The sequence below is a fragment of the Heterobasidion irregulare genome, assembly GCF_000320585.1.
Source record: "Heterobasidion irregulare TC 32-1 unplaced genomic scaffold scaffold_04, whole genome shotgun sequence".
Taxonomy (NCBI): Eukaryota; Fungi; Basidiomycota; class Agaricomycetes; order Russulales; family Bondarzewiaceae; genus Heterobasidion; species Heterobasidion irregulare.
The window spans coordinates 2,378,198-2,404,022 of NW_009258200.1; the positions used below are offsets into that span (position 1 = coordinate 2,378,198).

At 51.4% G+C, this 25,825-nt stretch overlaps 8 protein-coding genes across 8 annotated transcripts; 5 read left to right on the forward strand and 3 right to left on the reverse strand.

Moving 5' to 3' along the window:
• Window positions 1–572: 572 nt before the first annotated feature.
• akr5 (Aldo-keto reductase 5) lies at window positions 573–2,633 on the forward strand. Its single transcript, XM_009547260.1, has 14 exons — window positions 573–676; window positions 729–852; window positions 943–979; window positions 1,048–1,137; window positions 1,201–1,299; window positions 1,357–1,423; window positions 1,478–1,515; window positions 1,571–1,661; window positions 1,716–1,816; window positions 1,878–1,975; window positions 2,034–2,084; window positions 2,139–2,212; window positions 2,265–2,321; window positions 2,374–2,633. Exons 1-14 carry the CDS (start codon window positions 646–648, stop codon window positions 2,457–2,459), a joined length of 1,044 nt encoding a protein of 347 aa, XP_009545555.1. The 5' UTR covers window positions 573–645; the 3' UTR covers window positions 2,460–2,633.
• Window positions 2,634–2,646: 13 nt separating this feature from the next.
• On the reverse strand, window positions 2,647–5,955 carry HaMco2 (multicopper oxidase). Its single transcript, XM_009547261.1, has 22 exons — window positions 5,668–5,955; window positions 5,593–5,612; window positions 5,455–5,538; window positions 5,355–5,392; window positions 5,240–5,302; window positions 5,077–5,187; window positions 4,909–5,025; window positions 4,785–4,856; window positions 4,627–4,730; window positions 4,529–4,573; window positions 4,395–4,479; window positions 4,330–4,337; window positions 4,198–4,275; window positions 3,879–4,135; window positions 3,710–3,828; window positions 3,642–3,653; window positions 3,567–3,585; window positions 3,487–3,509; window positions 3,324–3,433; window positions 3,207–3,272; window positions 3,128–3,143; window positions 2,647–3,072 (listed from the first exon to the last, which is right to left on the reverse strand). The coding sequence occupies exons 1-22, from the start codon at window positions 5,934–5,936 to the stop codon at window positions 2,842–2,844; spliced, it is 1,947 nt and encodes a 648-aa protein (XP_009545556.1). The 5' UTR covers window positions 5,937–5,955; the 3' UTR covers window positions 2,647–2,841.
• A 1,506-nt stretch (window positions 5,956–7,461) lies between these two features.
• Window positions 7,462–9,228, reverse strand: HETIRDRAFT_316531 (uncharacterized protein; the record flags this gene model as incomplete). The annotated part of the gene is made up of 8 exons (XM_009547262.1): window positions 7,462–7,715; window positions 7,796–7,901; window positions 7,965–8,190; window positions 8,278–8,357; window positions 8,413–8,649; window positions 8,703–8,813; window positions 8,889–9,035; window positions 9,091–9,228. 8 exons carry the CDS (start codon window positions 9,226–9,228, stop codon window positions 7,462–7,464), a joined length of 1,299 nt encoding a protein of 432 aa, XP_009545557.1.
• Window positions 9,229–9,484: 256 nt separating this feature from the next.
• Window positions 9,485–10,773, forward strand: HETIRDRAFT_474431 (uncharacterized protein). Its single transcript, XM_009547263.1, has 5 exons — window positions 9,485–9,592; window positions 9,645–9,827; window positions 9,912–10,264; window positions 10,328–10,448; window positions 10,499–10,773. The coding sequence occupies exons 1-5, from the start codon at window positions 9,583–9,585 to the stop codon at window positions 10,567–10,569; spliced, it is 738 nt and encodes a 245-aa protein (XP_009545558.1). The 5' UTR covers window positions 9,485–9,582; the 3' UTR covers window positions 10,570–10,773.
• Window positions 10,774–11,450: 677 nt separating this feature from the next.
• HETIRDRAFT_152572 (uncharacterized protein) lies at window positions 11,451–13,282 on the reverse strand (the record flags this gene model as incomplete). The annotated part of the gene is made up of 14 exons (XM_009547264.1): window positions 13,228–13,282; window positions 13,052–13,175; window positions 12,928–12,964; window positions 12,769–12,858; window positions 12,609–12,707; window positions 12,485–12,551; window positions 12,395–12,432; window positions 12,249–12,339; window positions 12,094–12,194; window positions 11,935–12,032; window positions 11,826–11,900; window positions 11,699–11,772; window positions 11,590–11,646; window positions 11,451–11,536 (listed from the first exon to the last, which is right to left on the reverse strand). Exons 1-14 carry the CDS (start codon window positions 13,256–13,258, stop codon window positions 11,451–11,453), a joined length of 1,068 nt encoding a protein of 355 aa, XP_009545559.1. The 5' UTR covers window positions 13,259–13,282.
• A 2,219-nt stretch (window positions 13,283–15,501) lies between these two features.
• HETIRDRAFT_439731 (uncharacterized protein) lies at window positions 15,502–19,046 on the forward strand. The gene is made up of 10 exons (XM_009547265.1): window positions 15,502–16,157; window positions 16,234–16,459; window positions 16,512–16,838; window positions 16,897–16,943; window positions 17,028–17,146; window positions 17,204–17,607; window positions 17,667–17,745; window positions 17,809–18,148; window positions 18,244–18,382; window positions 18,491–19,046. The coding sequence occupies exons 1-10, from the start codon at window positions 15,613–15,615 to the stop codon at window positions 18,572–18,574; spliced, it is 2,310 nt and encodes a 769-aa protein (XP_009545560.1). The 5' UTR covers window positions 15,502–15,612; the 3' UTR covers window positions 18,575–19,046.
• A 4,036-nt stretch (window positions 19,047–23,082) lies between these two features.
• HETIRDRAFT_316732 (uncharacterized protein) lies at window positions 23,083–24,134 on the forward strand (the record flags this gene model as incomplete). Its single annotated transcript, XM_009547266.1, has 4 exons — window positions 23,083–23,351; window positions 23,417–23,544; window positions 23,635–23,971; window positions 24,053–24,134. Coding segments are annotated over 4 exons (816 nt in total), but the record flags the coding sequence as incomplete, so codon positions are not given.
• A 387-nt stretch (window positions 24,135–24,521) lies between these two features.
• Window positions 24,522–24,758, forward strand: HETIRDRAFT_409164 (uncharacterized protein; the record flags this gene model as incomplete). Its single annotated transcript, XM_009547267.1, has 1 exon — window positions 24,522–24,758. A coding segment is annotated over one exon (237 nt), but the record flags the coding sequence as incomplete, so codon positions are not given.
• Between the last annotated feature and the right edge of the window lie 1,067 nt (window positions 24,759–25,825).

Sequence of the window (25,825 nt, forward strand, 5' to 3'; positions counted from 1 at the left end):
ACTATCCGTGAGTTCACGCTATTGACTTTGATCTTGCATTGACATCTCAGGCGTCACTGCTCAGCACAATCAGCATCGAAAATTTGATGGAGATAGTCGGTGCGTGTTGAAATTATGTTTTTATCATTGAGATATTAACTTCTTTCGAAGATGCTGTCCACGGCAAGCTTACAGATGACAAGATGAGGTATCTAGAAGAGGCTCATAACCCACAGACAATCATGCTTGAGTTGTTAATATTATCCTTGTTGTGCCGTCTATTTTCGGAAGCTCAGGAAGCCCTGGCACGCAATTCTTACCGCAAATATCCGCACATAATTTTTTGTCTCTTCGGCCAGAAGACTCGTACTGGTTTATCTATAACTCACAGCCCAGACTGAGATATCGCCCTAATATGGTACTCATGGATCTGGATTGGTTTTTATCGGGCGCATGACCTCGACCTCCGTTTGCAGATCCTGTCAGCGCACCCACATCGAGTCAGCTTGGACCGGAGTCAAGTGGGTCATGTCAAAGCCTTCGGTGGGTCCTATAAAAGGAGACAGTTGAATTACTCATAATTGATGGGAGCCCTTTGCCCCACTGACAATCCTGCACAGCTGAACTTTCAAAGACAATCGACGCCACAGTTGTATCATTAACACCATGACGACCACAACGAAAAGCATGCCATACGGTACGTACTCTCCTAGTGCTTCGCAAATCTGGTACTAAACAGCATCCTCTAGTGCGCCTTGGTAATTCTGGACTGAAAGTGTCCAGGATCATCCTAGGCACCATGTCTTACGGAGACCCGAAGTGGCAGGAATGGGTTCTTCTTGAAGAGGAGGCGATAGCGCATATCAAGATGGCGTATGTCTATATTAGACTGCCAGGGGACGCAGTTCCCAGGCCGTCGTTGACGTCACGACATTATTCCTGATCGACTTTGCGCTGATCTAGATATGATGCTGGCATTCAGACATTCGATACGGCCAATGTACGAACATTCTTAGTTTTGGGTCGATATTCTGTGGCAAAAGCTGAAGCGCGAAACCGATATTACAGGTCTATTCTAGTGGCGAATCTGAGATAATCTTGGGAAACGCGATAAAGAAGCTTAAGCTTCCTCGCGATGAGATCGTTGTGATGACCAAGGTAACTTGTGTATCCTATGCTGTATGCTGCTCTTGTTTCTTGAGCACTCACCTTTTCTCGTAGTTGTTCCATGCTGTATCGAAAGATCATACTCTAATTGTACCAAAGCAACTGAGATATGACGAAGAAGGATATGTAAACCAACATGGGCTGAGCCGGAAGGTTTGTTCGAATTCTCGTATAGCCATATAAAACAATGCTGAACAAAGATTTGTGCAGCATATATTCGATTCTGTGAAGCTGAGTCTCGAACGGTTGCAGCTCGACTATATCGATGTCCTCCAATGTATGTCATTTCTATTTCCCGTACGCTAAAGCCCACTGTTGGACCTGAGCTTAGGCCACCGTTTCGACCCCCACACTCCCATTGCGGAAACGGTATGGACAGTGTTCCTAATCATTTTCCGCTGCTTCACACCTATTTATCACGCAGATGCAAGCCTTACACGACGTGGTCAAAGCTGGCTACGTGCGCTACATTGGTATGAGCTCATGCTGGGCTTATCAGTTCCATGCAATGCAAAGTACGTCGCCCTTCCTGATCCGACTAGAGCAATATTTTCTGAGTTTACATCAAGACTATGCCATTGCAAACAAGCTGACACCGTTCATATCCATGCAAAACCATCACAATTTGGTCTACCGGGAAGAGGAACGTGAGATGTTCCCTACCCTTAAGGTGCGCACATATCAGGCGAATGATGAGCACTCCGACATTCAGCGCTTTGTTCTTGATCTAGCTTTCTGGTGTCGGCGCTATTCCATGGTCTCCCCTTGCTCGTGGACTTCTTACACGCCCCCTTTCCGATCAGAGCACCAAACGAGGCTCGACTGATTTGTATGTTTCAATAAGGTTTTATTTCATGGACAAGCTTTGAAGTTGTTGACGCATTCAGTGTCATCAACATGTACAACAAGGGCCCTGGCACTGCGGAAATCATTAGACGGTTCGTTCTGGATTGATGTTCGTCGGAATTTAAGTTAATGAACGTACCATCTAGGGTAGAAGAGATTGCGAATAAGAAGGGCGTCAAGATGGCTCAGATCGCGCTGGCATGGAGTCTAGCCAAGGATGGTAGGTGTCCTCTTTTCAACCACTGAATGACTCGTCTGAACTTGTGACACAGGTATCGCCGCCCCCGTAGTCGGTACTACCAGCCTCGAGAATTTGAAGGATCTGATCGGTAAGACGCCAGCCCACCCCTCGGTGTCCTCAATCCTGATTCGAGTATGCAGCTGCCGTTCATATCAAGTTGAGTGACGAAGAAGTCAGATATATGGAAGAGCCCTACAAAGCGATGGACGTCATCGGGCACATCTGAAGTTGTTGGTCTGGTCAGGTAGAGCCAGTAGCCAAGATAGCTGTTTAAACATGGTTGGCCGCACCAAGCGAAATGTCTTCTCGAGATCGTGCACTGTCAACCAATCTGTGTAGGAATGCAGAGTTAGATGTCGAGACTAGCTTTCGACGGTCAGAGATTGAGGCCCTACAGCGCAGCCCAAGCGAGAGAGAATGCAAAATGTAGTTTCAGGACTGACCTGACTCGGGTAAGACAACAATTTTTAAAACGTAAAACAATGGACTGAACAATCACAATATTAGCACTAAAGTGAAAGTCGGCTGAGCGCAAAACGAGAGATGAGATATGCAATAAAGAAGAGTATATGAGTGGAGCAACTGAGTCGACAATGGAAACCCCTAATTCAACGACGCTGGTTAATCATCCGTTTCCTTGACCAGCGAGAGCCCATGGCACCGCGCTTGACGATATCGCCGCCTATAAGAGTGTCGATTTCGCCACGCTTCCTCCTGCCGGGCTCGGTGGTGTCGATGGAGACGCCGGAGGGACGAGCGTTGCAAAGCGCCTGGATTGAGTCGGGGTAGTCGAGGGCGGCGATGCCATTGGGGTTAGAGACGATGAGACCGAGGAAGCCCTGTAAAAGGCACAAGTCAAGGATGAGAACAAGAAGCGTCCAAGTGAGGGCGTACCTCAGCAAGATGCCAACTGAAAAAAAGGGCGGAGAATCATTAGTATTGTTCATGAGGACAAAGAATTGAGAAGACATGCGCGATGTGGCAGTGGAGGACCCAGACGCCGGGATTATCATTGGAGAAGCGAAGGACGGCATAACCACTAGAAGGTATTAGTGAAATATTCAGCGGTCATTGAGAGAAAGAAGCGCACCCGCCAGGGATGACGACGGTGTCACGACGGACGGGATTGGTCAAGTTATAGTTAAGGGAGGCAGCATTGGCAATGCTAAGCGTGCCAGTGCCACGAGCGATGATTTGGAACTAGGGTAGCTTAATGTGAGTAATTTGTCTCCATAGTATGTCGGACACCGTACATCATTGCCGTGGAGGTGGTATGCTGCAAAGAATAAGACTGTTCAGCAAACGTCCATAAGAGATGAAGGTAGTTACTCACGATGATCGAGGTTGGGATCCTGGAACAGTTTATATCAGTACGAGAGAGCAATAGATATAGTGAAAGGTTGCCCACAAGGTTGTTGATCTAATATAGGACAGTCAGAATAAATTCGTAGTTAGCGGCTATGCAGAAATACTCACGATGATGTCACCTGTCCAGACGGAGTCTTCGAAGAGAGCGTTGGCAACATTAGTTGAATTTACAACAGTGGAGCCATTAGCAGCGACAGCTTCCAGGATCGGCTTGTAGACATAATTGGCTGTAATGACAGTGAATCAAAGAGCATAGGGTTAATCAGTGGGCACGTACTGTATGATGTAGAGTTAACCAGGAAGCGGTTGTAATCGATACCGGCGATTTCTACAGTACCAAAGGACGAATCGAAAGCAACAACCTTGTCGGAAGTAGCAGGAGCGTCCTTTGCAATGATAGGAACCAACTGCGAGTCATCAAGATCAACACAGTCATCAGGGAGGACATCGGTCCAGTCGGCGGAGGTTGGCTCGCTGGTACTGGCGCCGTAGCGAAGGATGGCATAGGCAGTCGTGTTGAGGGTAGAGTCAGTGCTGTACAAAGCAATGAATATAAGCCAGCAGAACGTTGGAGGGGTAGATACAGATATACTGACGAGAAGAAGCAGTCAGTATTCATGGTTGCACGGAGCCAGTACGCATCGCCAGCTGAGCCAACATTTGTGTCGATGATACTGCTCGTCATGTATGAGCGAAGAAGTCTGACATATGAAACCAGAGATGCTTACGCAGAATACTGAATGAAAAATAAACCCAGTCAAACGATGCACATATAGACATCTCGATAACTTACACGTTGGCCGTTGTGGAAGGGGAGACGATGAACTGAACTAGCACCAGACACAGGCGTGCCATCGGCTTCCGTGATGTTCAAAGTGCTGTTCTTACGTGAGCATCAGCGGTTCGAAGAGTGCGATATAAACCTACTGGCTATCGACTGAAAAGTAGAACTGTGCATGGCTGCCACCGTTACTGTGTGTCGTTGATAAGTGAGTAGACACTATATATAATTCTCGACAACTTACATGAGCCTGAAACGCGTCTTCGCATTCGGCTCGACGGTGAACTCAGGGAAAGAAGGAGTGGAGCAGCCCGTCGAGTCGGTCAGCTGGGAGCAATCGAAAACGCCCTGAAATTGACCAGTTGAATGGGATATATGTATGGATTCAGAACTCGGACGCACCTTTCCGTTGATAAGGCCGCTTTGGGGGGAGGGTGCTGCAGCCGTACCGTCATAACCATCCACAGAGAGAAGCTATGCAGCGCGTGTCAGACACCTATCCATCTTCAATTGGGTGCTGTCTTACATCAGTAGCAATGGTTCTTGCTTCGTCATGGTACCAGTCCTGGATTATCAACACCTGCTCGTAATCAAAGTCCGTGCCTCGCACGAGAGGATCATTGACAGAGTGGACAATCAGTGGCTATGAGAGAATTAGTATGATCTTCATAGATTGTCAAGCTCATAAATTTACCCCAAGTAATCCGTCGGTATACTCGACTGCGGTGTGACTGTGATACCAGTAGGTTCCGTATTGACTTAAAGTGAACGTGTACGTGAAGCTGCCACCAGCAGGGATAGGACACTGAGAGTCAACGTTAGTGTCATGTGCTGTAAGGCTTGAACTTAAAGCTAACCTGCGTTGCACCGGGAACACCGTCCATGTAAGCCGTTCCATTTTGGTTGATACCATGCCAGTGCTAAAAACAGTAAGCCCCAACTCTGATGATCAGAAAATAGTAAGAAGCTCACAATAGACGTTGTGTCATCAAGATTATTTTGTACATTGACTGATTGAAGAGGGCGCTCTTATCAGCAAAGTTAGAGTAATGTCGGGGTCGTTCATACGCACCAACAATGGTGTCTCCTTCGTTCACCTCAATGAGGGGGCCGGGCATCTGACCGTTGATCGTGATGTAGTTGCGGGTGAAGCCATCTATTCAAGGCGACTATAAGGGTTTTTCAGAGATACGAGAACTGTCGAACACACCAGGAGCACCAGTCTCAGACCTGAGACGAGAGTTTGTTTAGTTTTTTGTTGCACACAAGTTCATCTTATACTCACGCAATTGTCCAATCGTACGTCCTCGTGGCTGCATTGCTGTTGATAGAGAATGAACTGCTGAGAGCGTACGCACTAGCCGAAGGCGCGACTGCAGAGGACGTGTCGGCACGGCGGGCCAAGAACGACAATGCGGTCGGCGTCGGCGTCAGCGCCTGCCCACCCCTCGTCACAGTTGTCATCGGACGATACATTGCGGATCCCTTTTCATGTGCAGAGGCCAGTGTGAATAATGCGGGCAGCAACGTTGCCCACAGTACTTTGAACGCCATGAGAGATGGTCGGGTATGCAGTGAAGAATGGAAAGACGGAAAGGAACCGCTGGAATGTCAGTGAAACAATGGGTGAGCTACTTATACGAAATCTTGGTACCTCGACAAGCGAAAAGTTACGAGCTCCGAACTATGCTTTCCAGAAATTGCTGTCAAATGATTAAACTGATTGTGAAGTTAAGCGAGACATCTACAAGGTAGTATGACTTACAGCATTGCATCGCAGGCCGGGATTACGGTGCTGAACGGCTTGTTTAGCGATCACGATCACTCACGGTAATCATAGATGTGGTCTGGTCGATCCCCCAGATATACAAATACCCGCCAAAACTCGCTGGCGGACGGTGGAAGAGCTTCCTGTTAAATCCAAGGCAATTGATATAAACGCCTCGAACAGCTCTCATAATTTACCTCCGCTAGCAAGAACGCGATGGAGAGACCAGAGCTTGAGCTTCAAAGCCCTAACGTCCGAAAACCTGTGAGAACAGCGAGGATAGGGGTTCGAGCCCTGTTGCGTATTCAAAGTCTCATTTGAGGGGTCTGAGAATCACCAAATTTGTAGTACTATGCCCGACTGTTTTCGATTTCATGAGAGCACGTATGAACTTGTGTGTAAAGTCCATCTTCTAGTTCTTCGATCGAAAGTGCGAGATGCTCATTGGGCCCTAAAGAAAGAGAGACCGCTTCATCTTAGAGCACGAAAGGCATGAGTGCTGATCGAGAGTTATCATGTTTAGCCAAAATAAATGTTACGTAGATCGTATGGGAAGCAGCGGGATTCAGACTTCTAAATGGCACTGATTTCTTGATCTTCATTCAAGGTATAGAAGCCATCCCCTGCCCCTCACGCCCCTTCGCACTGCGCGCGCAGTACTTGTGGGAAGCAGATTCGCGGCAATTTTGCATGAGGCTAGATCGCTCAATATAAACAAGGAACGGACAGGACGTACTGTATGAGATGCGGCATCCCGGTTCGCCCTTCAGTAGCCTCGAACGTCCAATGATGGCCTAGAAGTGATGAATGATGTTGCCTCTTGACTAGCTACGTTATGCACTGAAGAACATCCTCATCAATGACATTGTGCCCACCATCGCAGTCTGGTCAAGAGGCATGCCGATACGTGGCAATTTGCTTTTATGTTGTTTATTTGAGCTTCCGCTGTGCGCCAAGCCGTCGGTTAGCCTCGAAGCGTTGTGTCGGTCTATTCACAGCAGTGAGAAGCACTGCACATTCAAGACGCTATGCGATGGCTGCTCATGTCCGGCAATATCAGAGATGTCAGGTACCAGTTACGTGCCGCAGTCGCAACAAAAATCACTGGGAACCGATGGAATAAACATTTGTGTTTGATTTGGGACGGGCACTTACCATCCTCGGAAGAATAGGACGGGATTCTTAAACAGCTGAGGCACGAGCGGACTAACGTTAATATCCGATATCATCAAGGGTCAAAGTGATCCCACAGTGCGCACCGAAATCCTGATCATCACAGGCTCCATGAGCGTAAAAAAAATCAGATAATTCTTACGGCTTCTTCTCCTCGATAGCTGGCATGCTCTCATCGTTGACAAAAGGCCAGACTTGCCCTTCCGTGCTCGTAACTCCGAGGACCATGTACTCCTTGCCCATTCCAGTCAAATCGACCAGCCGCTTCGCCGCGCTGCCGATTTCTTGCCTTCGTTCATCAGTCTGGGCGCTGCGCTGCAAAGCCGCGACGCGCGCGTCGAGACCCATGCGTGTGAGAAAGGCGTTCTGGGTCAAGGGACCGTGTACAGTCGCTATATTGATGGCGGGTGATGTGGTCAACATCTGCCCAAGAAGACAAAAAGGGGTATGTTATGGACTGATAGGTACGTACCGACCCCGGACATCGCTTCCTTGAGATATGCAAAATCAACGTTGGCCGTGAGGTCACATTTACCTGGTAGATGGAAGGGGTCGACAATTTTGTGGTCTTTGAAGGCCTACGCTCCGAGAATCGAATCAGTTACTTGCCCCTTTCTTTGAGGCAACAAAGATGAACCCACTCGGAACGAATTTCCAAAAGCTTTGTCCGCGCCGTAATCGATGATCAAGGCGCTTCCCCGACTTCCTATGTTGCTTTTTCCTCCGATGAGTTCTCCGACCTTTCTCGAAATCTGAAAACCGGCAGGAGACACTTCTATCCGCGAGCCGATAGGAAGAGATGAAAATCGCGTGGATGACGAACCAAGCAGCGTAGATACAGGTGAGGGAGCCGCAGAAAGTGTGGGTCTGAGTTGGTGCACAGATGGAAAGGCTGAGACAGTGGTAGTATCAACATCGAGGAGCGATGAGGGAGAGTGTTGAGAAGGAAGAGACGAGAGTGGCCGTAGAATGGTTTTGGAAGAAGAGTCATGTGCAGAGGTAATGAGTACTTCTTGCCATCCCTTCTGAGTTTTCTACGTGCGTGTATATGTATGAGCAAAATGTAGATGTGATATGACAGCATTTTACCTCTATGAGATGCATTGGCAATGCGTCGAAAAACTCGTGCGCCACGAGAATGGTGTACGAGTCTGAGCCACTCGTCGCTGGAATGTCATCGATAGAGTCATGCCAAGAGAGATGTATATTGTGTGCTTCGTCCCAGCGAACGAGCTTTTGCTCTTGAATCTTGCGAAGAGAAGAACTAGTCTCCACTAAATGAACATGCTTCCGCACTGAACGGGACGCGGGAAATTGAGCGAGTGTCTATGTGGATTCAGATGAGAATGCTGCGGAGGATATTGAATGCGAAGACAAACGCGTAGAATGTCGTCCATTAGGGTTCCCCGTCCTGGGCCAAGCTCGACCAATCTTATATCTTTCCCAGCCGCAGTTTCGATGTATTGCGATAGGAACCATATACCAACAAGCTATGTGAGCATTGCTAGAGGCTCGTTACCTTCCATTTCCTTGTCCGCGACGATGGAATGTAACAACGCACGCACCTCGCCGAATACCTGGCTGATCTCGGGACTAGTTACGAAGTCGCCTTTAGACCCAAATACGGCATTCAAAGGATTCATATAGTATCCTTCAGTAGGATGAGAGAGGCAGAGCTGGATATATTGGGCGAAGGATATAGGGCCATTTGCCTAATCGACTGGTATGCTCTGCGAACCACATGAGGATCGCTCAAAAAGCGCGCACCTTGACAGTATCTGAGATTATCTTTTCGACCGGAGTAACAAGGTTTGCTGACGCATTGACCGTGGACGACAGATTCCTCCGAGTCGCGATGCAAGCTCGAAAAGGACCTTTCTGGCAATGAACGTGTTGCCCAGACATGCGTCCGCCTTGTTGACTCGAAACTAGTCTTCTGACCAAGGTGCCCAGACAGCGTGTCGCCATTCTGACTCGAACGGGTTTGAGGGCGTCTGTCGAGGGGATGTGTTGAGTCAAGTGCAGTGATTGTCACCGGATGCGCTGCAAGGTCAGACGTTGTTACGGGACCGACGCGTTACCCTACGTCACACCTCAGTGACTCGCGATCTTTGATCATCGCCGTTTTTAATCTTCGTGTTTCTCCTCATACCGTCGTACAGTAGTCCCACTTATCCCTCTCCCTCCCAGCTCTCACCCACCTCTTTCTCAAGTAAAAAACCTCCGCTTTCGACTTCAGTTCATATCAACCTTCCAACCATGGCAACTCGTACGCGTGAAGCATCCTCAATCATAGCAACTGCTGATTTTTCGGGACGCAGGTCTTCAGTTTGAAAATCACAGTGACATCGGCGTCTTCGCGAAGCTCACAAACAGCTACTGCCTAGCTGCAATCAACGGCAGCACAAACTTTTACTCAGCTTTTGAGGCTGAGCTTGGGGACGTTATCCCCATCGTGCATACCAGTATCGGCGGCACGCGCATCGTTGGTCGGTTGACAGCAGGTCTGTCCTCGCTCGCCGACTTTTATTATTTGATGCTTGGGTCTTATTTTCATGATCTTTCCATGACTCGTTTGATGTTTACAGGCAACCGACACGGCCTCCTTGTCCCCTCCACGACGACCGACCAAGAGCTTCAACACTTGCGCAATGCTCTCCCTGATGCTGTCGCCCTCCAACGCGTCGAAGAGCGTCTCTCTGCACTCGGAAATGTCATCGCATGCAATGACTATGTCGCACTCGTACACCCTGACGTCGATCGCGAGACAGAGGAAATTATTGCCGATGTCTTAAAGGTCGAAGTCTTCCGTCAGACAGTTGCAGACAACGTGCTCGTTGGCAGCTATTGTGCCATCACAAATCAAGGAGGACTTGTCCATCCGAAAACAAGTGTGCAGGACCAAGACGAGTTGAGCAGCTTGCTGCAGATACCGCTCGTAGTATGTTTTGCCCGCTTACTTTAGTTGCACGATGGCGCGCGCTGACCAGGAATGCTATCATAGGCTGGGACAGTGAACCGTGGTTCAGACGTGATAGGCGCTGGACTTATCGTCAATGACTGGTGTGCATTCACCGGACTCGACACTACAGCAACTGAGATTAGCGTAATCGAGGCCACATTTAGTATGTCTGCTTCCTCTCCCAGTGACTGTGTTATCTCATCAGAATTGTAGAACTACAAGGCCACGACTCGACAGCTGTCATTGGCGAGATGCGCGACGCACTCATCGACAACTGGGCCTAATTGTCTACGACAATCATCCTCTTGCCAGTCAGCTTCATGCCCTCACTTCTTGCCTTGCTCTCGCATACCCGTTTTGTCATCGCATCGTTTTATTCGGGCTATTGATACAATCTACTTCCATGTATCCTGTATCCCTACACTGAACGCACAACTATCATGTGTCAATAGAATCAAGCAGAATGTTGTTCCAGACGTATTTTTCCGAGTTCCCTCCTTTGCATCTCAGCAGAGTATATTGTCGTTCTAAGATCATGCGAAATGTGCATCAAATCGACGCAACGCCATACCATTCACATCACCCATCCATGGATCTGTTACATCGCCCTCCTCGTCTTCCCTCCCGAGAAGCCCATCTACCACCTACACGCGCACGGATCCGCGATTATACCTCTTGTCGCCTGAACTATTTAACTCTCCGTCGATGCTCTGTGCGTCCTCAGCGACGAGACTACTGTCCCACACGGTGCTGCACCGGTCAACAAAGCGGATGGTTGACCAGCGTCGTTGAATTCGGGCTATGCATGGTCGACGCAGTTGCTCTAATCATCTACTCTTCTAGCCGACTTGAAGTCCGGTCTGCGTTATTCAGCTACATTCTTTTGTATACCCACTTCGTTGACATTGTGGCCTTTCAGTCACTTGTGTTGCATTTCGATGCGTTTCGAAGTCTTGTCTTGTCAGTTTGATCAAATGGTCTTCAGCCTGTTTACCAGAGCCAAGACAGCCCTGAAAACCCTATATCTTGAGCTCTCTGTTGCTTCCACTCGCAGGGCTTCAATCTCGGTCTCAAGCTAGTCTCGACTTCTCAATTTGCATTCCTACATACATTGGCCGACAATCTATGATTTCCATATCGCTTGTTGAGGGCTATCCCTACAATCCTAAATGTGCCCGATGATGTCCATCGCTTTGTAGGGCTCTTCGAGGTACTTGACTTCTTCATCAGTCAACCTGATGTAAACGGCAGCTGCATACTCAAATAAGGGTTGGGTACACCAAGACGGTGGGCTGGCGTCTTACCGATCAGATCCTTCAAATTCTCGAGGCTGGTAGTACCGACTACGGGGGCGGTGATACCTGTGTCACAAGTTCAGACGAGTCATTCAGTGGTTGAAAAGAGGACACCTACCATCCTTGGCTAGACTCCATGCCAGCGCGATCTGAGCCATCTTGACGCCCTTCTTATTCGCAATCTCTTCCACTCTGGATAGTACGTTTACTAACCTAGATGTCTCGAAGTGCGATAGAGAACGAACCGTTTGATAATTTCTGCAGTGCCAGGGCCCTTGTTGTACGCGTTGATGGCACTGAATGCGTCAACAACTTCAAAGCTTGTCCATGAAATAAAACCTTATTGAAACATACAAATCAGTCGAGCCTCGTTTGGTGCTCTGATCGGAAAGGGGGCGTGTAAGAAGTCCACGAGCAAGGGGAGACCATGGAATAGCGCCGACACCAGAAAGCTAGATCAAGAACAAAGCGCTGAATGTCGGAGTGCTCATCATTCGCCTGATATGTGCGCACCTTAAGGGTAGGGAACATCTCACGTTCCTCTTCCCGGTAGACCAAATTGTGATGGTTTTGCATGGATATGAACGGTGTCAGCTTGTTTGCAATGGCATAGTCTTGATGTAAACTCAGAAAATATTGCTCTAGTCGGATCAGGAAGGGCGACGTACTTTGCATTGCATGGAACTGGTAGGCCCAGCATGAGCTCATACCAATGTAGCGCACGTAGCCAGCTTTGACCACATCATGCAAGGCTTGCATCTGTGTGATCAACAGGTATCAGGAAGCGGAAAACAATGAGCAACGCAGCCCATACCGTCTCCGCGATGGGAGTGTGGTAGTCGAAACGGTGGCCTGAAGTCGTCCAGCAGTGAGTTTCGGCGTACAGGAAAGAGAACAGACATACATTGGAGAACATCAATGTAGTCGAGCTGTAGCCGTTCGAGACTCAGCTTTACAGAGTCAAATATATGCTGCACAAATCTTTGTTCAGCATTGTTTTATATGGCTATACGAGAATTCGAACAAACCTTCCGGCTCAGCCCATGTTGGTTTACATATCCTTCTTCGTCGTATCTCAGTTGCTTTGGCACGATCAGAGTATGATCTTTCGATACGGCGTGGAACAACTATGAGAACAATCAAGCTAAGTGCTCAAGAATCAAGAGCAGCATCAGATCCACAAGTTACCTTGGTCATCACAACGATCTCATCGCGAGGAAGCTTGAGCTTCTTTATCGCGTTTCCCAGGATTATCTCGGTGTCGCCGCTGGAGTAGGCCTGTGACATCAATTTCCTACCTCAGCATTTGCCACAAAATATCGACCCAAAACTTAGAAATAGTCGTACATTGGCCGTATCGAATGTCTGAATGCCAGCATCATATCTGGATCGGCGCAAAGTCAATAAGGAATAATGTTGTGATGTTGACGACGACCTGGGAACTGTGTCTCCAGCTCAAATGTAGACGTACGCAGCCTTGATGTGCGTTATGGCCTCCTCCTCAGGAAGAAGCCATTCCTGCCACTTCGGGTCTCCGTAAGACATGGTGCCCAGGATGATCCTGGACACTTTCAGTCCAGAATTACCAAGGCGCACTAGAGGATGCTATTGAGTACCAGATTTGCGACGCACTAGGAGAGTACGCACCGTATGGCATGTTTTTCGGTGTGGTCGTCATGATGTCAGTGATACAATCTTAGCGTCGAGTGTCTGAAATTTCAGCTGTGCAGGAGTGTCAGTGAGGCAAGGAGCTTTGAGCAGCTATGAGAAATCCAACTGTCTCTATTTATAAGGCCTACCGATTCCCGAAGCGCTTGAATTGATCCACCTGATTCTGGTTCGACCTTCAGCTTCAACCTCCATGGAATTGTGTATCCTGTTAGCGCATTGAGTCATCTCATGCGCCTGACGAAACTCAATCCAGATCCATGAGTCATATCAGATATTATCAGTCTGGGCCGCGAGTCCTAAGTCGGCCAGTAAAATACTTCTGGCCGAAGAAACAAGGGTCGAGTGACAATATTTACAGTGAAAATTGCGTGCTTTGGCTTCCTAAGCTTCCACAACTCGACGGGCACAACGAGCTACAAGGAAGATAATTTTGATTACCCAAGTACTCAAGTACCCAAGCATGGCCGAGCATTTTCTGAGGAATATAGTGTTGAGAACATGTCGGTAATATTCGTAAAGATATGCAATGGGAGACGGTCTCACTGGTCAAGGAGCTGTACGGGATTAGGCATTGTGAAGCCCCCGATCACCTCCGGGATTCCGTCTCGTCCGCTGAGTCGCTGTGACGCTGACCATCTCCGTCTGTTCTTCCAACTTTTCTTGACGAGCCATGAATCTGTCATCGCTAGTCTCCGTGGCTGACCTTACATAAGAGACAGTCGTTCTATGTATGTCATCACTGGCCTCTTCACCTTTGACCAATCGATATTTCTTCTCCATCGGTCAATAATCTGAAGCTGATCAGCTCAATGAGAGGCGATCGGAGGACACCCACATGGGCAGAACACGAAGTAAATAGGTGAGTGGTACTCGTCTAGGCATACGGTTCGCCGTACTTAGACATTAATATATGAATTCACACACACACACACACACACACAAATGTGAGTTCGATTGGGAAAACAAGTGACGAGGGACTCATATACTACTCATATCAGTCTCCAACGGCTCTCCGACTCGGGTTTTTTGAGATTTCATCAAGGGGTGCTGTGTTGATCAGTCTTCGTCTATAAACTCGATAGGTGTTTTTGCTTTGGTTCTAAATCGATAGGTTCTGAGCTCCTTGTGGTGCCCTTCAATTTGAGTCCTTGGTTTTTTGGAGCAACTCTGTCTTCCCTCTCTCCCAATACATTTTCCGATATGCTGATCAATTCGTCAGGTCTCTGATTGTGGGGCTCGTCTGCAGGTCTAATCATGTGTACATGAGACTCTGAAAAGTGTCATCAATAGCTCTCAGAAGTTTGGTGTGAGGCGTGATATCAGCAAGTGCATGTCCCTTCGGAGGAGCTACTGGCACAGAAGATCCATGTGCCTATCCTCACACAAGCAGTGAGTCCAAGCATGCCTTTTATCCAGGCTGCGAGGCCATCGCTCGTCTTGAGCTTAAGTGATAGAGTCAGGAATGCGGATGCGTGGCAATTGAGCGCGATGACCAGGGAATACCAGCCCAGACCCTCCTCCAGCAGCATCGAACGGCCGTAGGTACTAGCCTGCTTCAACAATTCAAGCCAGTTATTCTTGGCCTCGACTTCGAGTCCGATCTCGCTCCAAGGTACCTCTTCATGTATGTGACACTCAACAAAATATGGCTCGTGAGCAACGAGAGGCGCCATATCAGCTGCTCAGTATCTTCAGCTCAAATTCATGCGGGAGGCTCACGGATGCTCCCACGCCACAAGTAAACAGTCTCCGAGATTTATCAATCTGAATGAGAGACGCAAGTTACTTACGACAGCGAAACGACTTTCAGGGAAGTTCAAACTAAGTTAGAGGGTGTAAGGTCTTCGCTGAGCACATGGGGCGGACCAAGCAGCCGTTGTCTATTATGAGCCAGCACGGATATTCTAGTCATCACCTTGGATGGCAAAGGCACCGAACAGTGCGATTCAGGTCTTGTGGGTCCCTGAGGCTAATGGAGACCTGAGCGCTTCTGTGCACTACGGCGATTTGTGCGCGCGGTAGGTTGTACTTTGGTGTCTTTGTGTGCGGCCTCTTTCATACGTACAAACAGCGGCTCTTTGTTGAACAATTCTGCAGATTTTATTTTATTTGATCGCTGCTAGTTTTGACGGGAGTTTCAACACTGTTTCAACCAGTGAACAGCGTGTGATACGTCACCAGCAGTGTGGTGCCCACGTGGCGGACGCGTTACGCCCACGCGTCGCTCAGCCAAGGTCCGAAAGTAACTGCACTGCATCGGTGCATCCCGTCTCCTCTGACCTCTCTCCTCTCTTGACTGCCATCCACTCTCTTGACTGCCATCCACCACCTCCACATTCAAATCGACGCAAATTTACAACGATGACATCCCCTACCATACCAGTAAACATAAACAGTCCCCGAATATCCCATGTCGTGCTCGACGGCACACCCAGCGGAAGTCCCGCACTTACGGGCACCCCAGACTTGCGCGCAATTCGCGCTCACTACGCAGGCACACCGCCGCTGCCAAATATTCCACCACGCTCATCAGCGTCTATTTCTGGAAGCGTTACTCCTCGCGCCTCAGAACCTCTCATCGGGCGCAGTTCTACACCGATTCCAGTCTCAGCCTCCCCAATTGGCGGTATCAGTGCACGCAGGCCCGGCGTTCAAGGTTCATCTACCGGGGGGACACCTGCGAGCGGAGGAGACGCAAATACATTCGCTGTGGACCTCGACGACTTGCCTGATGAGGAGAAGGCGAAGATCCTGCGGCGGCATCTCGTCTCTCGGAATGTGCGCTCAGGCAGTGGGTCAGATGGCAATGTGTCGAGGAGGAGCTCGGCAGGTCAGATGCGCGGACCGCGGAGGGAGGACACGGAGCAATTTCCAGTGCCGTATCATGCCCTGGGCGCAGATGTGACGTGCGTCTCTGTCAATTCACACTCGCAAATGGAATAGTCTCAACGCTGGTGCTGATATATGATCATGGGGATGTAGGCATGACATCTACAAATGGCAAGTGGATCAACGGCGTCAAGCGCGCCCTCGTGCAGCGTCGTTCGCCGGGTCGACTGCAACAGCGCCAGATCCTGCCTTCGAGCACATACACGAGCCAGGAGGGTTCCGCCGCAACTACTTGATGCTCCATGCGGGAGGCACTCAGAGCGAAGAACCTCATATGATTCGGAACTTTATCGACTTTTTGTACATGTTCGGGCACTTTGTGAGTTTTGTACCGCCATCCATATCTAGTTTGGTACTGAGACATCGTTAAGGCTGGTGAGGACTTGGAGGAAATCGAAGAGGAGGATGAGGAGAGTGAAGAAGCTGAGGAAAGTAATATCGAGGAGAGGGAGGAGAGACTCGAGGATGATACGCTTTTAGGCGGTCGAGGCGTTGGCCCATCGCGACTTTTCCAGGTGCGGGATGTGGAGGATGGGACGGCTCCGACGTTGCGTGTCCATTCTATCGAACCCTCGAAACTTGTTCACGACGAGAATACGCCGTTATTGGAGCGTTCGAAATCCCGCTCCCACTCGAGGCGGAGACGAATGAGTGTTGGGCCGCATGGGGACGCAACAGTAGGGCAGGCGATACTTATGGCATGTCGAACGTCTCTCATACTTCATGATGGCTCAAATGTTGACTGTGATACTATAGTTACTCAAGTCTTTTGTTGGCACAGGCGTGCTGTTCCTTGGCAAAGCGTGAGGTTTCCACTTTGATCCTTGTACAGCGTATCCCCGAATGTTTGGAACTTCCTTTGCCTAACTCTTGTGCCATACCTTCAGGTTCTTCAATGGCGGGATATTGTTCTCAGCTATCACCATCTCCGTCATCGCTCTCATCTCATTGTACTCCTTCCTTCTGCTTGTACAGACCAAGTTTGCCGTGTCAGGAAGTTTTGGAGGTGCGTATGCTATACATTTTTCATACGTTCAAGAAATTGACTCCGCGTGAAATACAGACCTCGGAGGCAAATTATACGGCCCATGGATGCGGTACATGATTTTATCTTCGATCACGATCTCCCAAATTGGTTTCGTAGCCGCGTACACAATATTCGTTGCGGAAAACCTGCGAGCATTTGTGGCTGCCGCGACACACTGTGCCGCTCTGATCCCTACGCGCACGCTCATTATTGCGCAGCTTGTAGTGTTCCTCCCGCTCGCGCTCATCCGTAGCTTGGCAAAGCTCAGCACAGCGGCACTTGTTGCGGACGCGTTCATCCTCGCAGGTCTGGTCTACATTTTCGGCAGTGAATTCGCAGTCATCGCTGCGCGCGGTGTTGCGAAGGTCGAACTATTCAATCCGAAGGATTTCCCGCTTTTGATCGGGACGGCAGTGTTTTCGTTTGAGGGGATTGGTTTGGTATGACTTCGATTCTTGCGATTTGTCTGCTCTTGCTGACGTCTCAAATATACGCACAGGTCATCCCGATTACCGACTCTATGCGCGAGCCGCATAAGTTCCCGGCAGTTCTCTCGGGTGTGATGATATTCCTCCTTGGTTCGTCCCCCTTCATCTCTTCACTCTTCACTGTGCACACCGCCGATACCGCTCCCCATCTAGTCCTCTTCGGCGGTGCGGGCGCGCTCTCCTACCTTGCTTTTGGATCGGACGTCCAAACCGTCGTGCTAGTTAATCTTGATTCGCGCGCGCCCGCTACTCAAGCCGTTCAGTTCCTTTACTCGCTTGCGATCCTGCTCTCCGTCCCGCTTCAGCTCTTTCCAGCGGTGCGCATCATGGAAAATGCGCTGTTTGGGCAGAGGCGCTCGGGTAAGGCCGCTCCGCGCGTCAAGTGGGCGAAGAACGCGTTCCGCGCAGCCGTCGTGCTTGGATGCACTGCGCTCAGCTGGGCGGGCGCCGCGGACCTGGACAAGTTCGTCGCGTTTGTGGGGAGCTTTGCGTGGTGCGTCGGGGCTTTCATTGCCGCTATCTTTATCGCTATCTATGACGGTCTTCCATGCTGTTTCATGACCGCTGATGAACCGTTTCTGGATACAGCGTGCCTCTATGCTATGTCTACCCACCGATGCTCCATTATAAGGCTTGCGCCCGCACGCGGAGACAGAAAGCGGCCGATATCGCGCTTATGGTATTCGGTTCTATCGCTGCGGCGTACACGACTATTCAAACAGTCCGAGTGCGTCCTGCTCTCCTGTCCGTATCTTGCTCCGTGCTAAAAATTATCCTGCTCTTCATTTGTTAAACCATATCGATCTTCCGTTTTGCTTCCTTTTCTGGCTCTCAGCTCATGGCCGCACCAGAGCCTGCCGCGCCTCCTCAGTTAGGGAACTGCGAGTCCGGAGACGGCTTCAATATGCTTAGGCTCTAGGAGCAGGGCGGAGGGAGCCTGGGACAGTGAGAACCGCTCATGTAGGCTGCTCTCAGGTAGGCTGTGTGCAGGGGAGAAATCTTGTAGCAGTGTGGGTGCGTGTCGCCATGACCTCGCGCGGATCAGCCCTTTACGGTGCGGTTGCGTTGGTGCGGGGGGAAGGAGCTTGAATTTGAGAACCATTTCTGGTCCGGTTTTGTCTTTCTACGCATTCGCTTCATCCTTCGCATATCATCGCATCGCATCGCACGGATATAACATTTCATCTGATTGCATATTTTCAGTTTTGTCCATGTGAGTGTAGATACTTCCTGTGCTCAGGATGTGTGCGGCTCGTGATCGGGGGTGGGTTCCTCACGACGGTTCATTTGAGTCTACACGATCGTGGGACCATGCTCGATGGTAGATATATGTATGTATGCTGCGTGTTTCATACATACCGACATGTGCCAATCTAATGCGTGTGCAACTCAACAGCGACGACTCGCGGTATACTCGCTGCCGATTGTCGATCGATGGATCATGGTTAGTGCTATTTCCATGCCCGTTGCGTTCTCTTGGCCGTGGCATTGAAGCGATCTTCTCCCCCTCGTTCCAGCGGAGGCGGTTGTGGGACAAGTTCGCGAGTACTTCGGCATTTGAGGCGATATTTCTGGTTAGCACTACGAATCTCTTGCTGAGCGTCTTTCACGGGAATTCCCCGAGATGCACGTAACAATCAGATCAGATGAGCAAGGTGTCATATGTAGGTATCAGGGAGCGGGGCGCTGCTTGTAGTGAGTAGAGGCCTACGTTGGTGAAGTTTTTCTGCCTGAGGGGTGGAGCTGTGTAGAGTGGAAAAAATTCAAAAGGATTTTGGCGGCCAAGCACAGATCGGTGTGGGTGAGAGAGTGAAAGGCGAGCTGAGCTGGCCTAGCTCGATGTTTTATGCAGCGGGCTGCGGAGGAAGTGTGGATGGAAGCACACTCGCGGAGTGCGAACCACGAGGTCCGGCAACACCCGCTGACCCGCTCCATCGCTGCGATTTTGACCTCCCCTCTGCCTCCGACCGAGCGTTTTCCGTCATGGCCGAGGCGACGGAAGACGCAATGCGAACAGAAAAGGACGGCTTGTTTTCCGCTCATGCTCACGCTCAGACTCAGGCTCGGGATTACATAGGCTTCTAAATAGCCCCTGCCACGCGTATAAAGCATGCTGGGGCAGCCCCCGCACGCGCACGCGCTTGCATGCAGGCCCCAGGCCGTAAGTGATCCTGGTCGTAAACAACGAGTAAGCTGCAGGAACTGTATCCGCGCAACGATCCAGAACCATTCCAAAGAATCCTCAGGCTGCAACGTTGCGTCCCTGCGCCCTGCCGTGCGTTGTCCGACTTATATCCTCATCCCTCATGTACCCACAGTCTCTACTTTTGCACCCGTACTTATTTCACTCTGTATCTAGTCGACTTATTCCTGCGTTGAGTTGTAGGGAGCTTGCACAGTCGCCCATCGTTGTATCTGCCCGGCACTTGACCGATTTGGCATCGCACCACCACCGCGTTCCCCTCCCACATCATTGTTGCCATCATGTCAACAAGTGAACTCCCGGGGTTCAATCTTGCGCTTTCGCTGCCATCCCCGACGACCTCACCATTCGCATGCACTTTCCCATCCCCACCTGCATCGCCATTACGCTCTACGTCGTCGGCCCCGTCGCCGTCGCCATATCGTTCGTCTTTCCCATCTCTATCCTTCCCGTACGCTTCATCAATCCCATCCCCAGCGCCAAACTCCGCGTCTGTACCAGGAGCGATCCTGACGTCAACTCTAACCACACTAGCTTCTATTCCTGACGCGCCGGCACAACGCGTCGTCCGCAAGCCCGCCGGGGCGACGGTCGCAGGGCCTCCTCCAGCCTTTCCGTATAATGCGCGTTACCCTCCCCCAGATCCTGCCGATCCGTTTGCGCCGCTCTCGGTCCTGCGGAGCAGGACGTCCAGCACGTGCCCACCGACACCTGCGTCCGTTCAGCCTCCAGCTCCATATGCTTCTGCAAATAGGACACCATTCGGCAGAAGGGACGGTGCAGAAAGCGATGCAAGCACGAGCGTGAGCACGAGGAGGCGTAAGCGGTCTGCGTTCGATTTTGGGCTACTGCCGTTCCCGAAGGACGAGCGGGAGCGGGAGAGGGAGAAGGGGCGAGAGAGGGAGCAAGGACGCACGTTTGCGCTCACGCGGGGGTTTGGGCCTAGCTTCGGTGCGGGGACCTCGCGCGCATCGTTGCCCCTCGTCGCGCAGATGGAGATGCAGGCGCAGGCGCAGGATCAGTACATGTCTGACCAGGAGGTACGGGCCTCGCGGCGAACGAGCGCGGGCCTCGCGGACCGTCACGGATACGACTCAGACGGGCTGCATCTGGCCTGGGATCCAGATCGAACCCATCTCGATCGGCACGTCGGCGCTGCACGCCAGCTATCAACGACGGGCGCTGATCCCCGCCGGCGCTCGCATTCGGCGTTTGCCGCCCCGCTCCGGCCACGCCCTGCGTCGGTCGCCGTGTCGCCGTCCGTGTCTGCGTCGTCGTCGTCGGGCTCGGGCCCGAGGCTGGCACTCATCGCGGCATCGGCATCGAGGTCTGAGAGTGATTCATCCGACTCTGCCGCCTGGTCGCTCGCAGACCCCGTGATGCCCCCGATACTCCCTTGGTTGCCGTCCGGACTCGAGCGCAAGCTGGACGGCCCGCAAGCGTCGGCTGTAAAGCGGGAATCGTTCGTCCACGTTCGAGGTGGCAAGGCCTCGAGGCATTCGTCCGCGTCATCGATTTCATCAACCTCTCTCTATTCGACGCGCGCACTTTCTGCGGCTTCATCCGCCTCTTCGTCTGCCCCTGCGTCCGCTGCTCTCAGCGTGTCTGTGAAACTGAGCTCTCAGGATCAGGACCAGGATCAAAATGCAGATCAACAACAAGCCCATTTCTCCATTTCTCCTCATGCTCGTCACCTGTATCAGTACAAGGATCAAGACTCGAAGCAGCAAGACTTGTATCAGCATCAACATCACCCATCGAATTCATCTAATCATGTGCCCTCTGTTGCTGTCGCTCCAAACACGTTCATCGCACCACCTGTCGTGTTGCAGCGTCCCACGCCCGCTGTGGACACTCCACCTCTCTCCTCCACGCGTCCACCCTCTCCTCGGATCGCGTCTGTACCTATATCCACGCCCTCTGCATTTGCAATAACGCCCTCTGCGTCCGCAACAACGCCCTCTAAACCATCATCTGCACCTGAGTCTACATCTCTCCCCATAGCTATGTCTGCACCCGCATCCGCATCTGCATCTGTGTCCGCGTTGACACCGGTTGCCACAGCATCTACCTCCCACAGCATCGCCGAGAGCAACTGTCAGATCGAGCTCAAGCCAGACGTGCACGCATCTGCTCCAGCCGACGCCGACACCGCCGCACTCTTTGCTTCAGCCGCTGTTTCTCTCACCTCTGCCGAGGGGCGTCGCCTTCATATACTCCAAGTCGACTCTCCACCGCCATCTAGCACTCCAGCGTCAAACATTATCACTCCTGTTCTCTTGGGAGCGCGAGTTCCCGTCTCAACCTCTGCTGCAGCCGTATCACCACCTGCTCGGGTTCGCACCCCCATTTACCTTCCTCTACCAGTGCCCTCTCCGGTACCCCAGCTGCCGAAACGTCACTCCTCTCCGCCTGCCTCCCCTGCCGACCACTTCTTCATCGGCAGCCCCACCCAAGAATCCGTTCACAGGACTACACACATCATCACGGCTATTCCGACGGAGAACCAGAAGCCAAGGCAGACGCGCACCCCTGCGCCGACGCCGCCGCTATCTAGGTTAGACTCGAAGAAGCGTGCTGTCAGTATGGACAACTTAAGACTCAAGGGTAGTTCGCCAGTTTTCTTCTCCTTGTCCAAGCCCTCTTCTGCCCTTGTTTCTGCAACACCCGCCCGCGGCACGAACATCGACAATGGCGTCAAGGAGACAGCTGGGGCCGGTGGAAATACGACAGCGCGGGTGAATCGTAAGTCGATCTCTGGAATGTTGATTTCGTCGCCTCTCCCCTCTTCGTCATCCGTTCCTATGCCTGTATTGTCTCGATCACCCACGCCGTCTCAGCCCACCGTCGACATCATCTCTATTACTGCTCCTTCTACCATCAACAGCGTTTCGCGTGCTTCAAGCCCGGCACCGACGCCCCTCCCAAAGGGTGCAGCACCCCCCCGTCTGCATCAACAGAACAAGCAGGAGCAACAGTATTCTGCACCCCCGCTTCTTGCCCGCGCCCGCACGCTTTCATTCGCTTCCCGCCTGCGCAGGACCAGTCAGAACGCGAGTCACAGCCCCAGTCCTGTCCCCAGTATCAGTGCTAGTGTTACAGGCGCACAACATGCACAGAGGACTAGAGCCGAGACGCAGCTCAACGGAGCCACCAGTCCCGCCCGCACAACAACCCCTGCGATCACTGAATCGGTCCGAAGTGCGCTCCCCCAGGACACCGTGATGAGCCGCAACCCCACTCCAATCCCCGCTCTGCATTCCCGCTCGCAGACTCCCGCGTATACACATTCCCATCTCTCGACACAAATAAGTGCTCCACATTCCCACTTGCATAGTCATGTACCCCCCTTCCAAGGCGACGCGCTCCCTGCGCGCGCACAGCTCGCCGCCGCCGCCGCACTTCCCGTCATCGCAGAGAGTGGCGTGCGCATTCCTTTTGGTGATCTATGGGCAGATGCGCGAACGGTCGTGTTGTTCATTCGTCACTTTTGGTAAGTCAAGTTTGTCTCGGGCATTTTTGTGAAACACGGTTGACTTCTTCGTTCTTTCAATGTAGGTGTCCACTGTGTCAGGACTATCTGTTCTCTGTTGCGCGAGAAGTGGAGTATGCGCGGTTGCGCGCCGCCGGCGTCCGGCTCATCATTGTGGGTTGTGGGTCGTATGGGCTGATCAAATCATATCGACGTATGTGACCTTTCCACTCATATTGTTTATTCAACACTGCCTCACGATCCTCCCTTCCTTCTATTCGTTTTGGGCATGCTTGTCCTTCAGAGATCTTCCGCATGCCGTATCCGATCTACACTGACCCTTCTTTGCGCCTGCACCGCGCCCTCGGGATGACACTCCGCGCCTCTCCTTCTAATTCTCCTTCCACCCCCAATTTCCCTCATATTCCTCCCCCTCCCACCACCGCTCATTCTACACCCCCTTCCGCTCCTTCATTTCCCTTTTCTTCCTCTGATCCACACGCTAAGCAGAACTATGTAAAGCACGGCCTCATGGGTGGGTTCGCGATGGTTGTGCGCCACGCGCTGCGCGTCGGTATGCCGGTATGGGAGCGCGGGGGCGATGCGGCGCAACTCGGGGGCGAGTTCGTGTTAGGTCCTGGGTGCGTACTCTTGACTCGGTCCGTCGATCTTCGAGTTCCGTTCCTGACGTATATTTGTTTGTCTCGCTGCTCGTATCGCAGGTTGACGTGCATGTACGCGCACAGGATGCGCACACGCCGTGGGCATGAACCTATCCTGACCGTTCTCAGCGCAGCAGGCGTGTCTTTGCCGCACTGGCATGCCGCGTCCTCTGCCATCTCTGCCACTTCCACTTCCACTTCTTCCTCCACATCGACGACGCGTAATCATGTCGTGCTCGATGAGCAAGAAGCCCACTGGATGGCCGCGCGCCGACGCAGCCTCGCGCGCATGCGGACTCGAAAGGCTAAGCGCCGTGGCGAGATCGCGGCGTTCGATGACTACGATTCTGAAGACGTAAACGGGGGCGACTATGAGTATGCGATGTACGAGGAGGGAGAGGAGGGAGAGGAAGTCGTTTTGATTGAAAGAAAGAGCGTGGACGCGAAGGAGGGCGGTCGTGAGGTGGAGATGGGAGGGAGGAAACGGAACGAAACGTGGGAGGGAAAGATACTGTCCATCGTCCCGGAAGAGGCTGGGACGGCAATCAGCAGCACGCGAAACAGTAGTCTCGTCGCTGAGGACGGGCAAACTATCGACGGGGACTCGAATTCGGGTGAATCAGGGTTAATTGTCGGTCTGGGTAGGGGGGATATGGACAATGATCAGGAGGGCCGATGGGTTGCAGATGCAGATGGGTTTGTGAGGAGGGTAGGTGGCGAGGGTGACGGAGAGGGCGTGAAAGAGACCCGTGGATGGGCGATGTGAGTGCTTTGGTCTTGATGATGGTTCAATATCTATACCGCGTTGTTATACTTGGTACCAAGTTTGCGCAGATATATCTATACGTCTATATATCGCATAATTAATTATCGAGTGGAATTACACAAGGCAATCCGACTCAAACGCGTCTGACCTCGTCCTAAGACCATCCAATGGCTGAAGCCAAGACAGCTCTGGACGAATCGAAATTGGCAGATAGGAACAGATGCCACGATTCGGAAATGCTTGAAACGTGTCCAAAATCATGGCATCGTTGAGTCTAACATCCCGAGTTATACTCCACCCAGAATTAGGATGGTGGGAGACCTAGGCGCCCCCTTCCAGTTTACAAGTTTAGAAGGGGGTACTCGAGAAACGACAAAACGGTTTTACTCGCGCCGATGCGGCGACCAAACTACCGGAAGAATCCGGCCCTTATGTAGAACTCACTCTAAAGGCATGTGGAAGTTATCCACTGGCATGTACCGAGTAGGGTACAAGGAGTCCCGGGCCTGCGTTCGGTTCAATTCTCATCGACATCAGGCCAATGGAGAAATACTTGTCATTATTGCCACATTGTATGCCGTTGTCGAGCGATCCAAAATTTCTGCAGAATAGGCATATGTCAGCTACAAGTAATAAGTACAACATTCGTCACAGCCTAGTGGGTACAAGCTACGTTGAATTCTCCAGCATTCACCAGCCAACCCGCGTCTCTCAGCCAAAAAAAAACACAGCAGACTTTAAGGGCAAGTCAACTCGCCAGACGTATTTGAAACGCATCCATCTATGTCGTTCAATCGTCATATCAGGCTCATATTTTGGACGGGAAACCTGGCTCACCCAGGTATACAGAAGTCAGAGCTCCTCTCGGGCCGCAATTGCAGGTGAGGGTGGATGGCAGAGTTGGGAAGCAACCGCTACATGAGGCGAAGAAATCACCGCTTCCAAGATATTTTGATCAGCATTTCATAACATTCGGCAAGGACTTGGATGGGCAAGACGTACTCAGGGTCACATTGGAGATTACCGCCATTGTTTACAACACATAGGTCTAAGTCAATGCTTGTAGC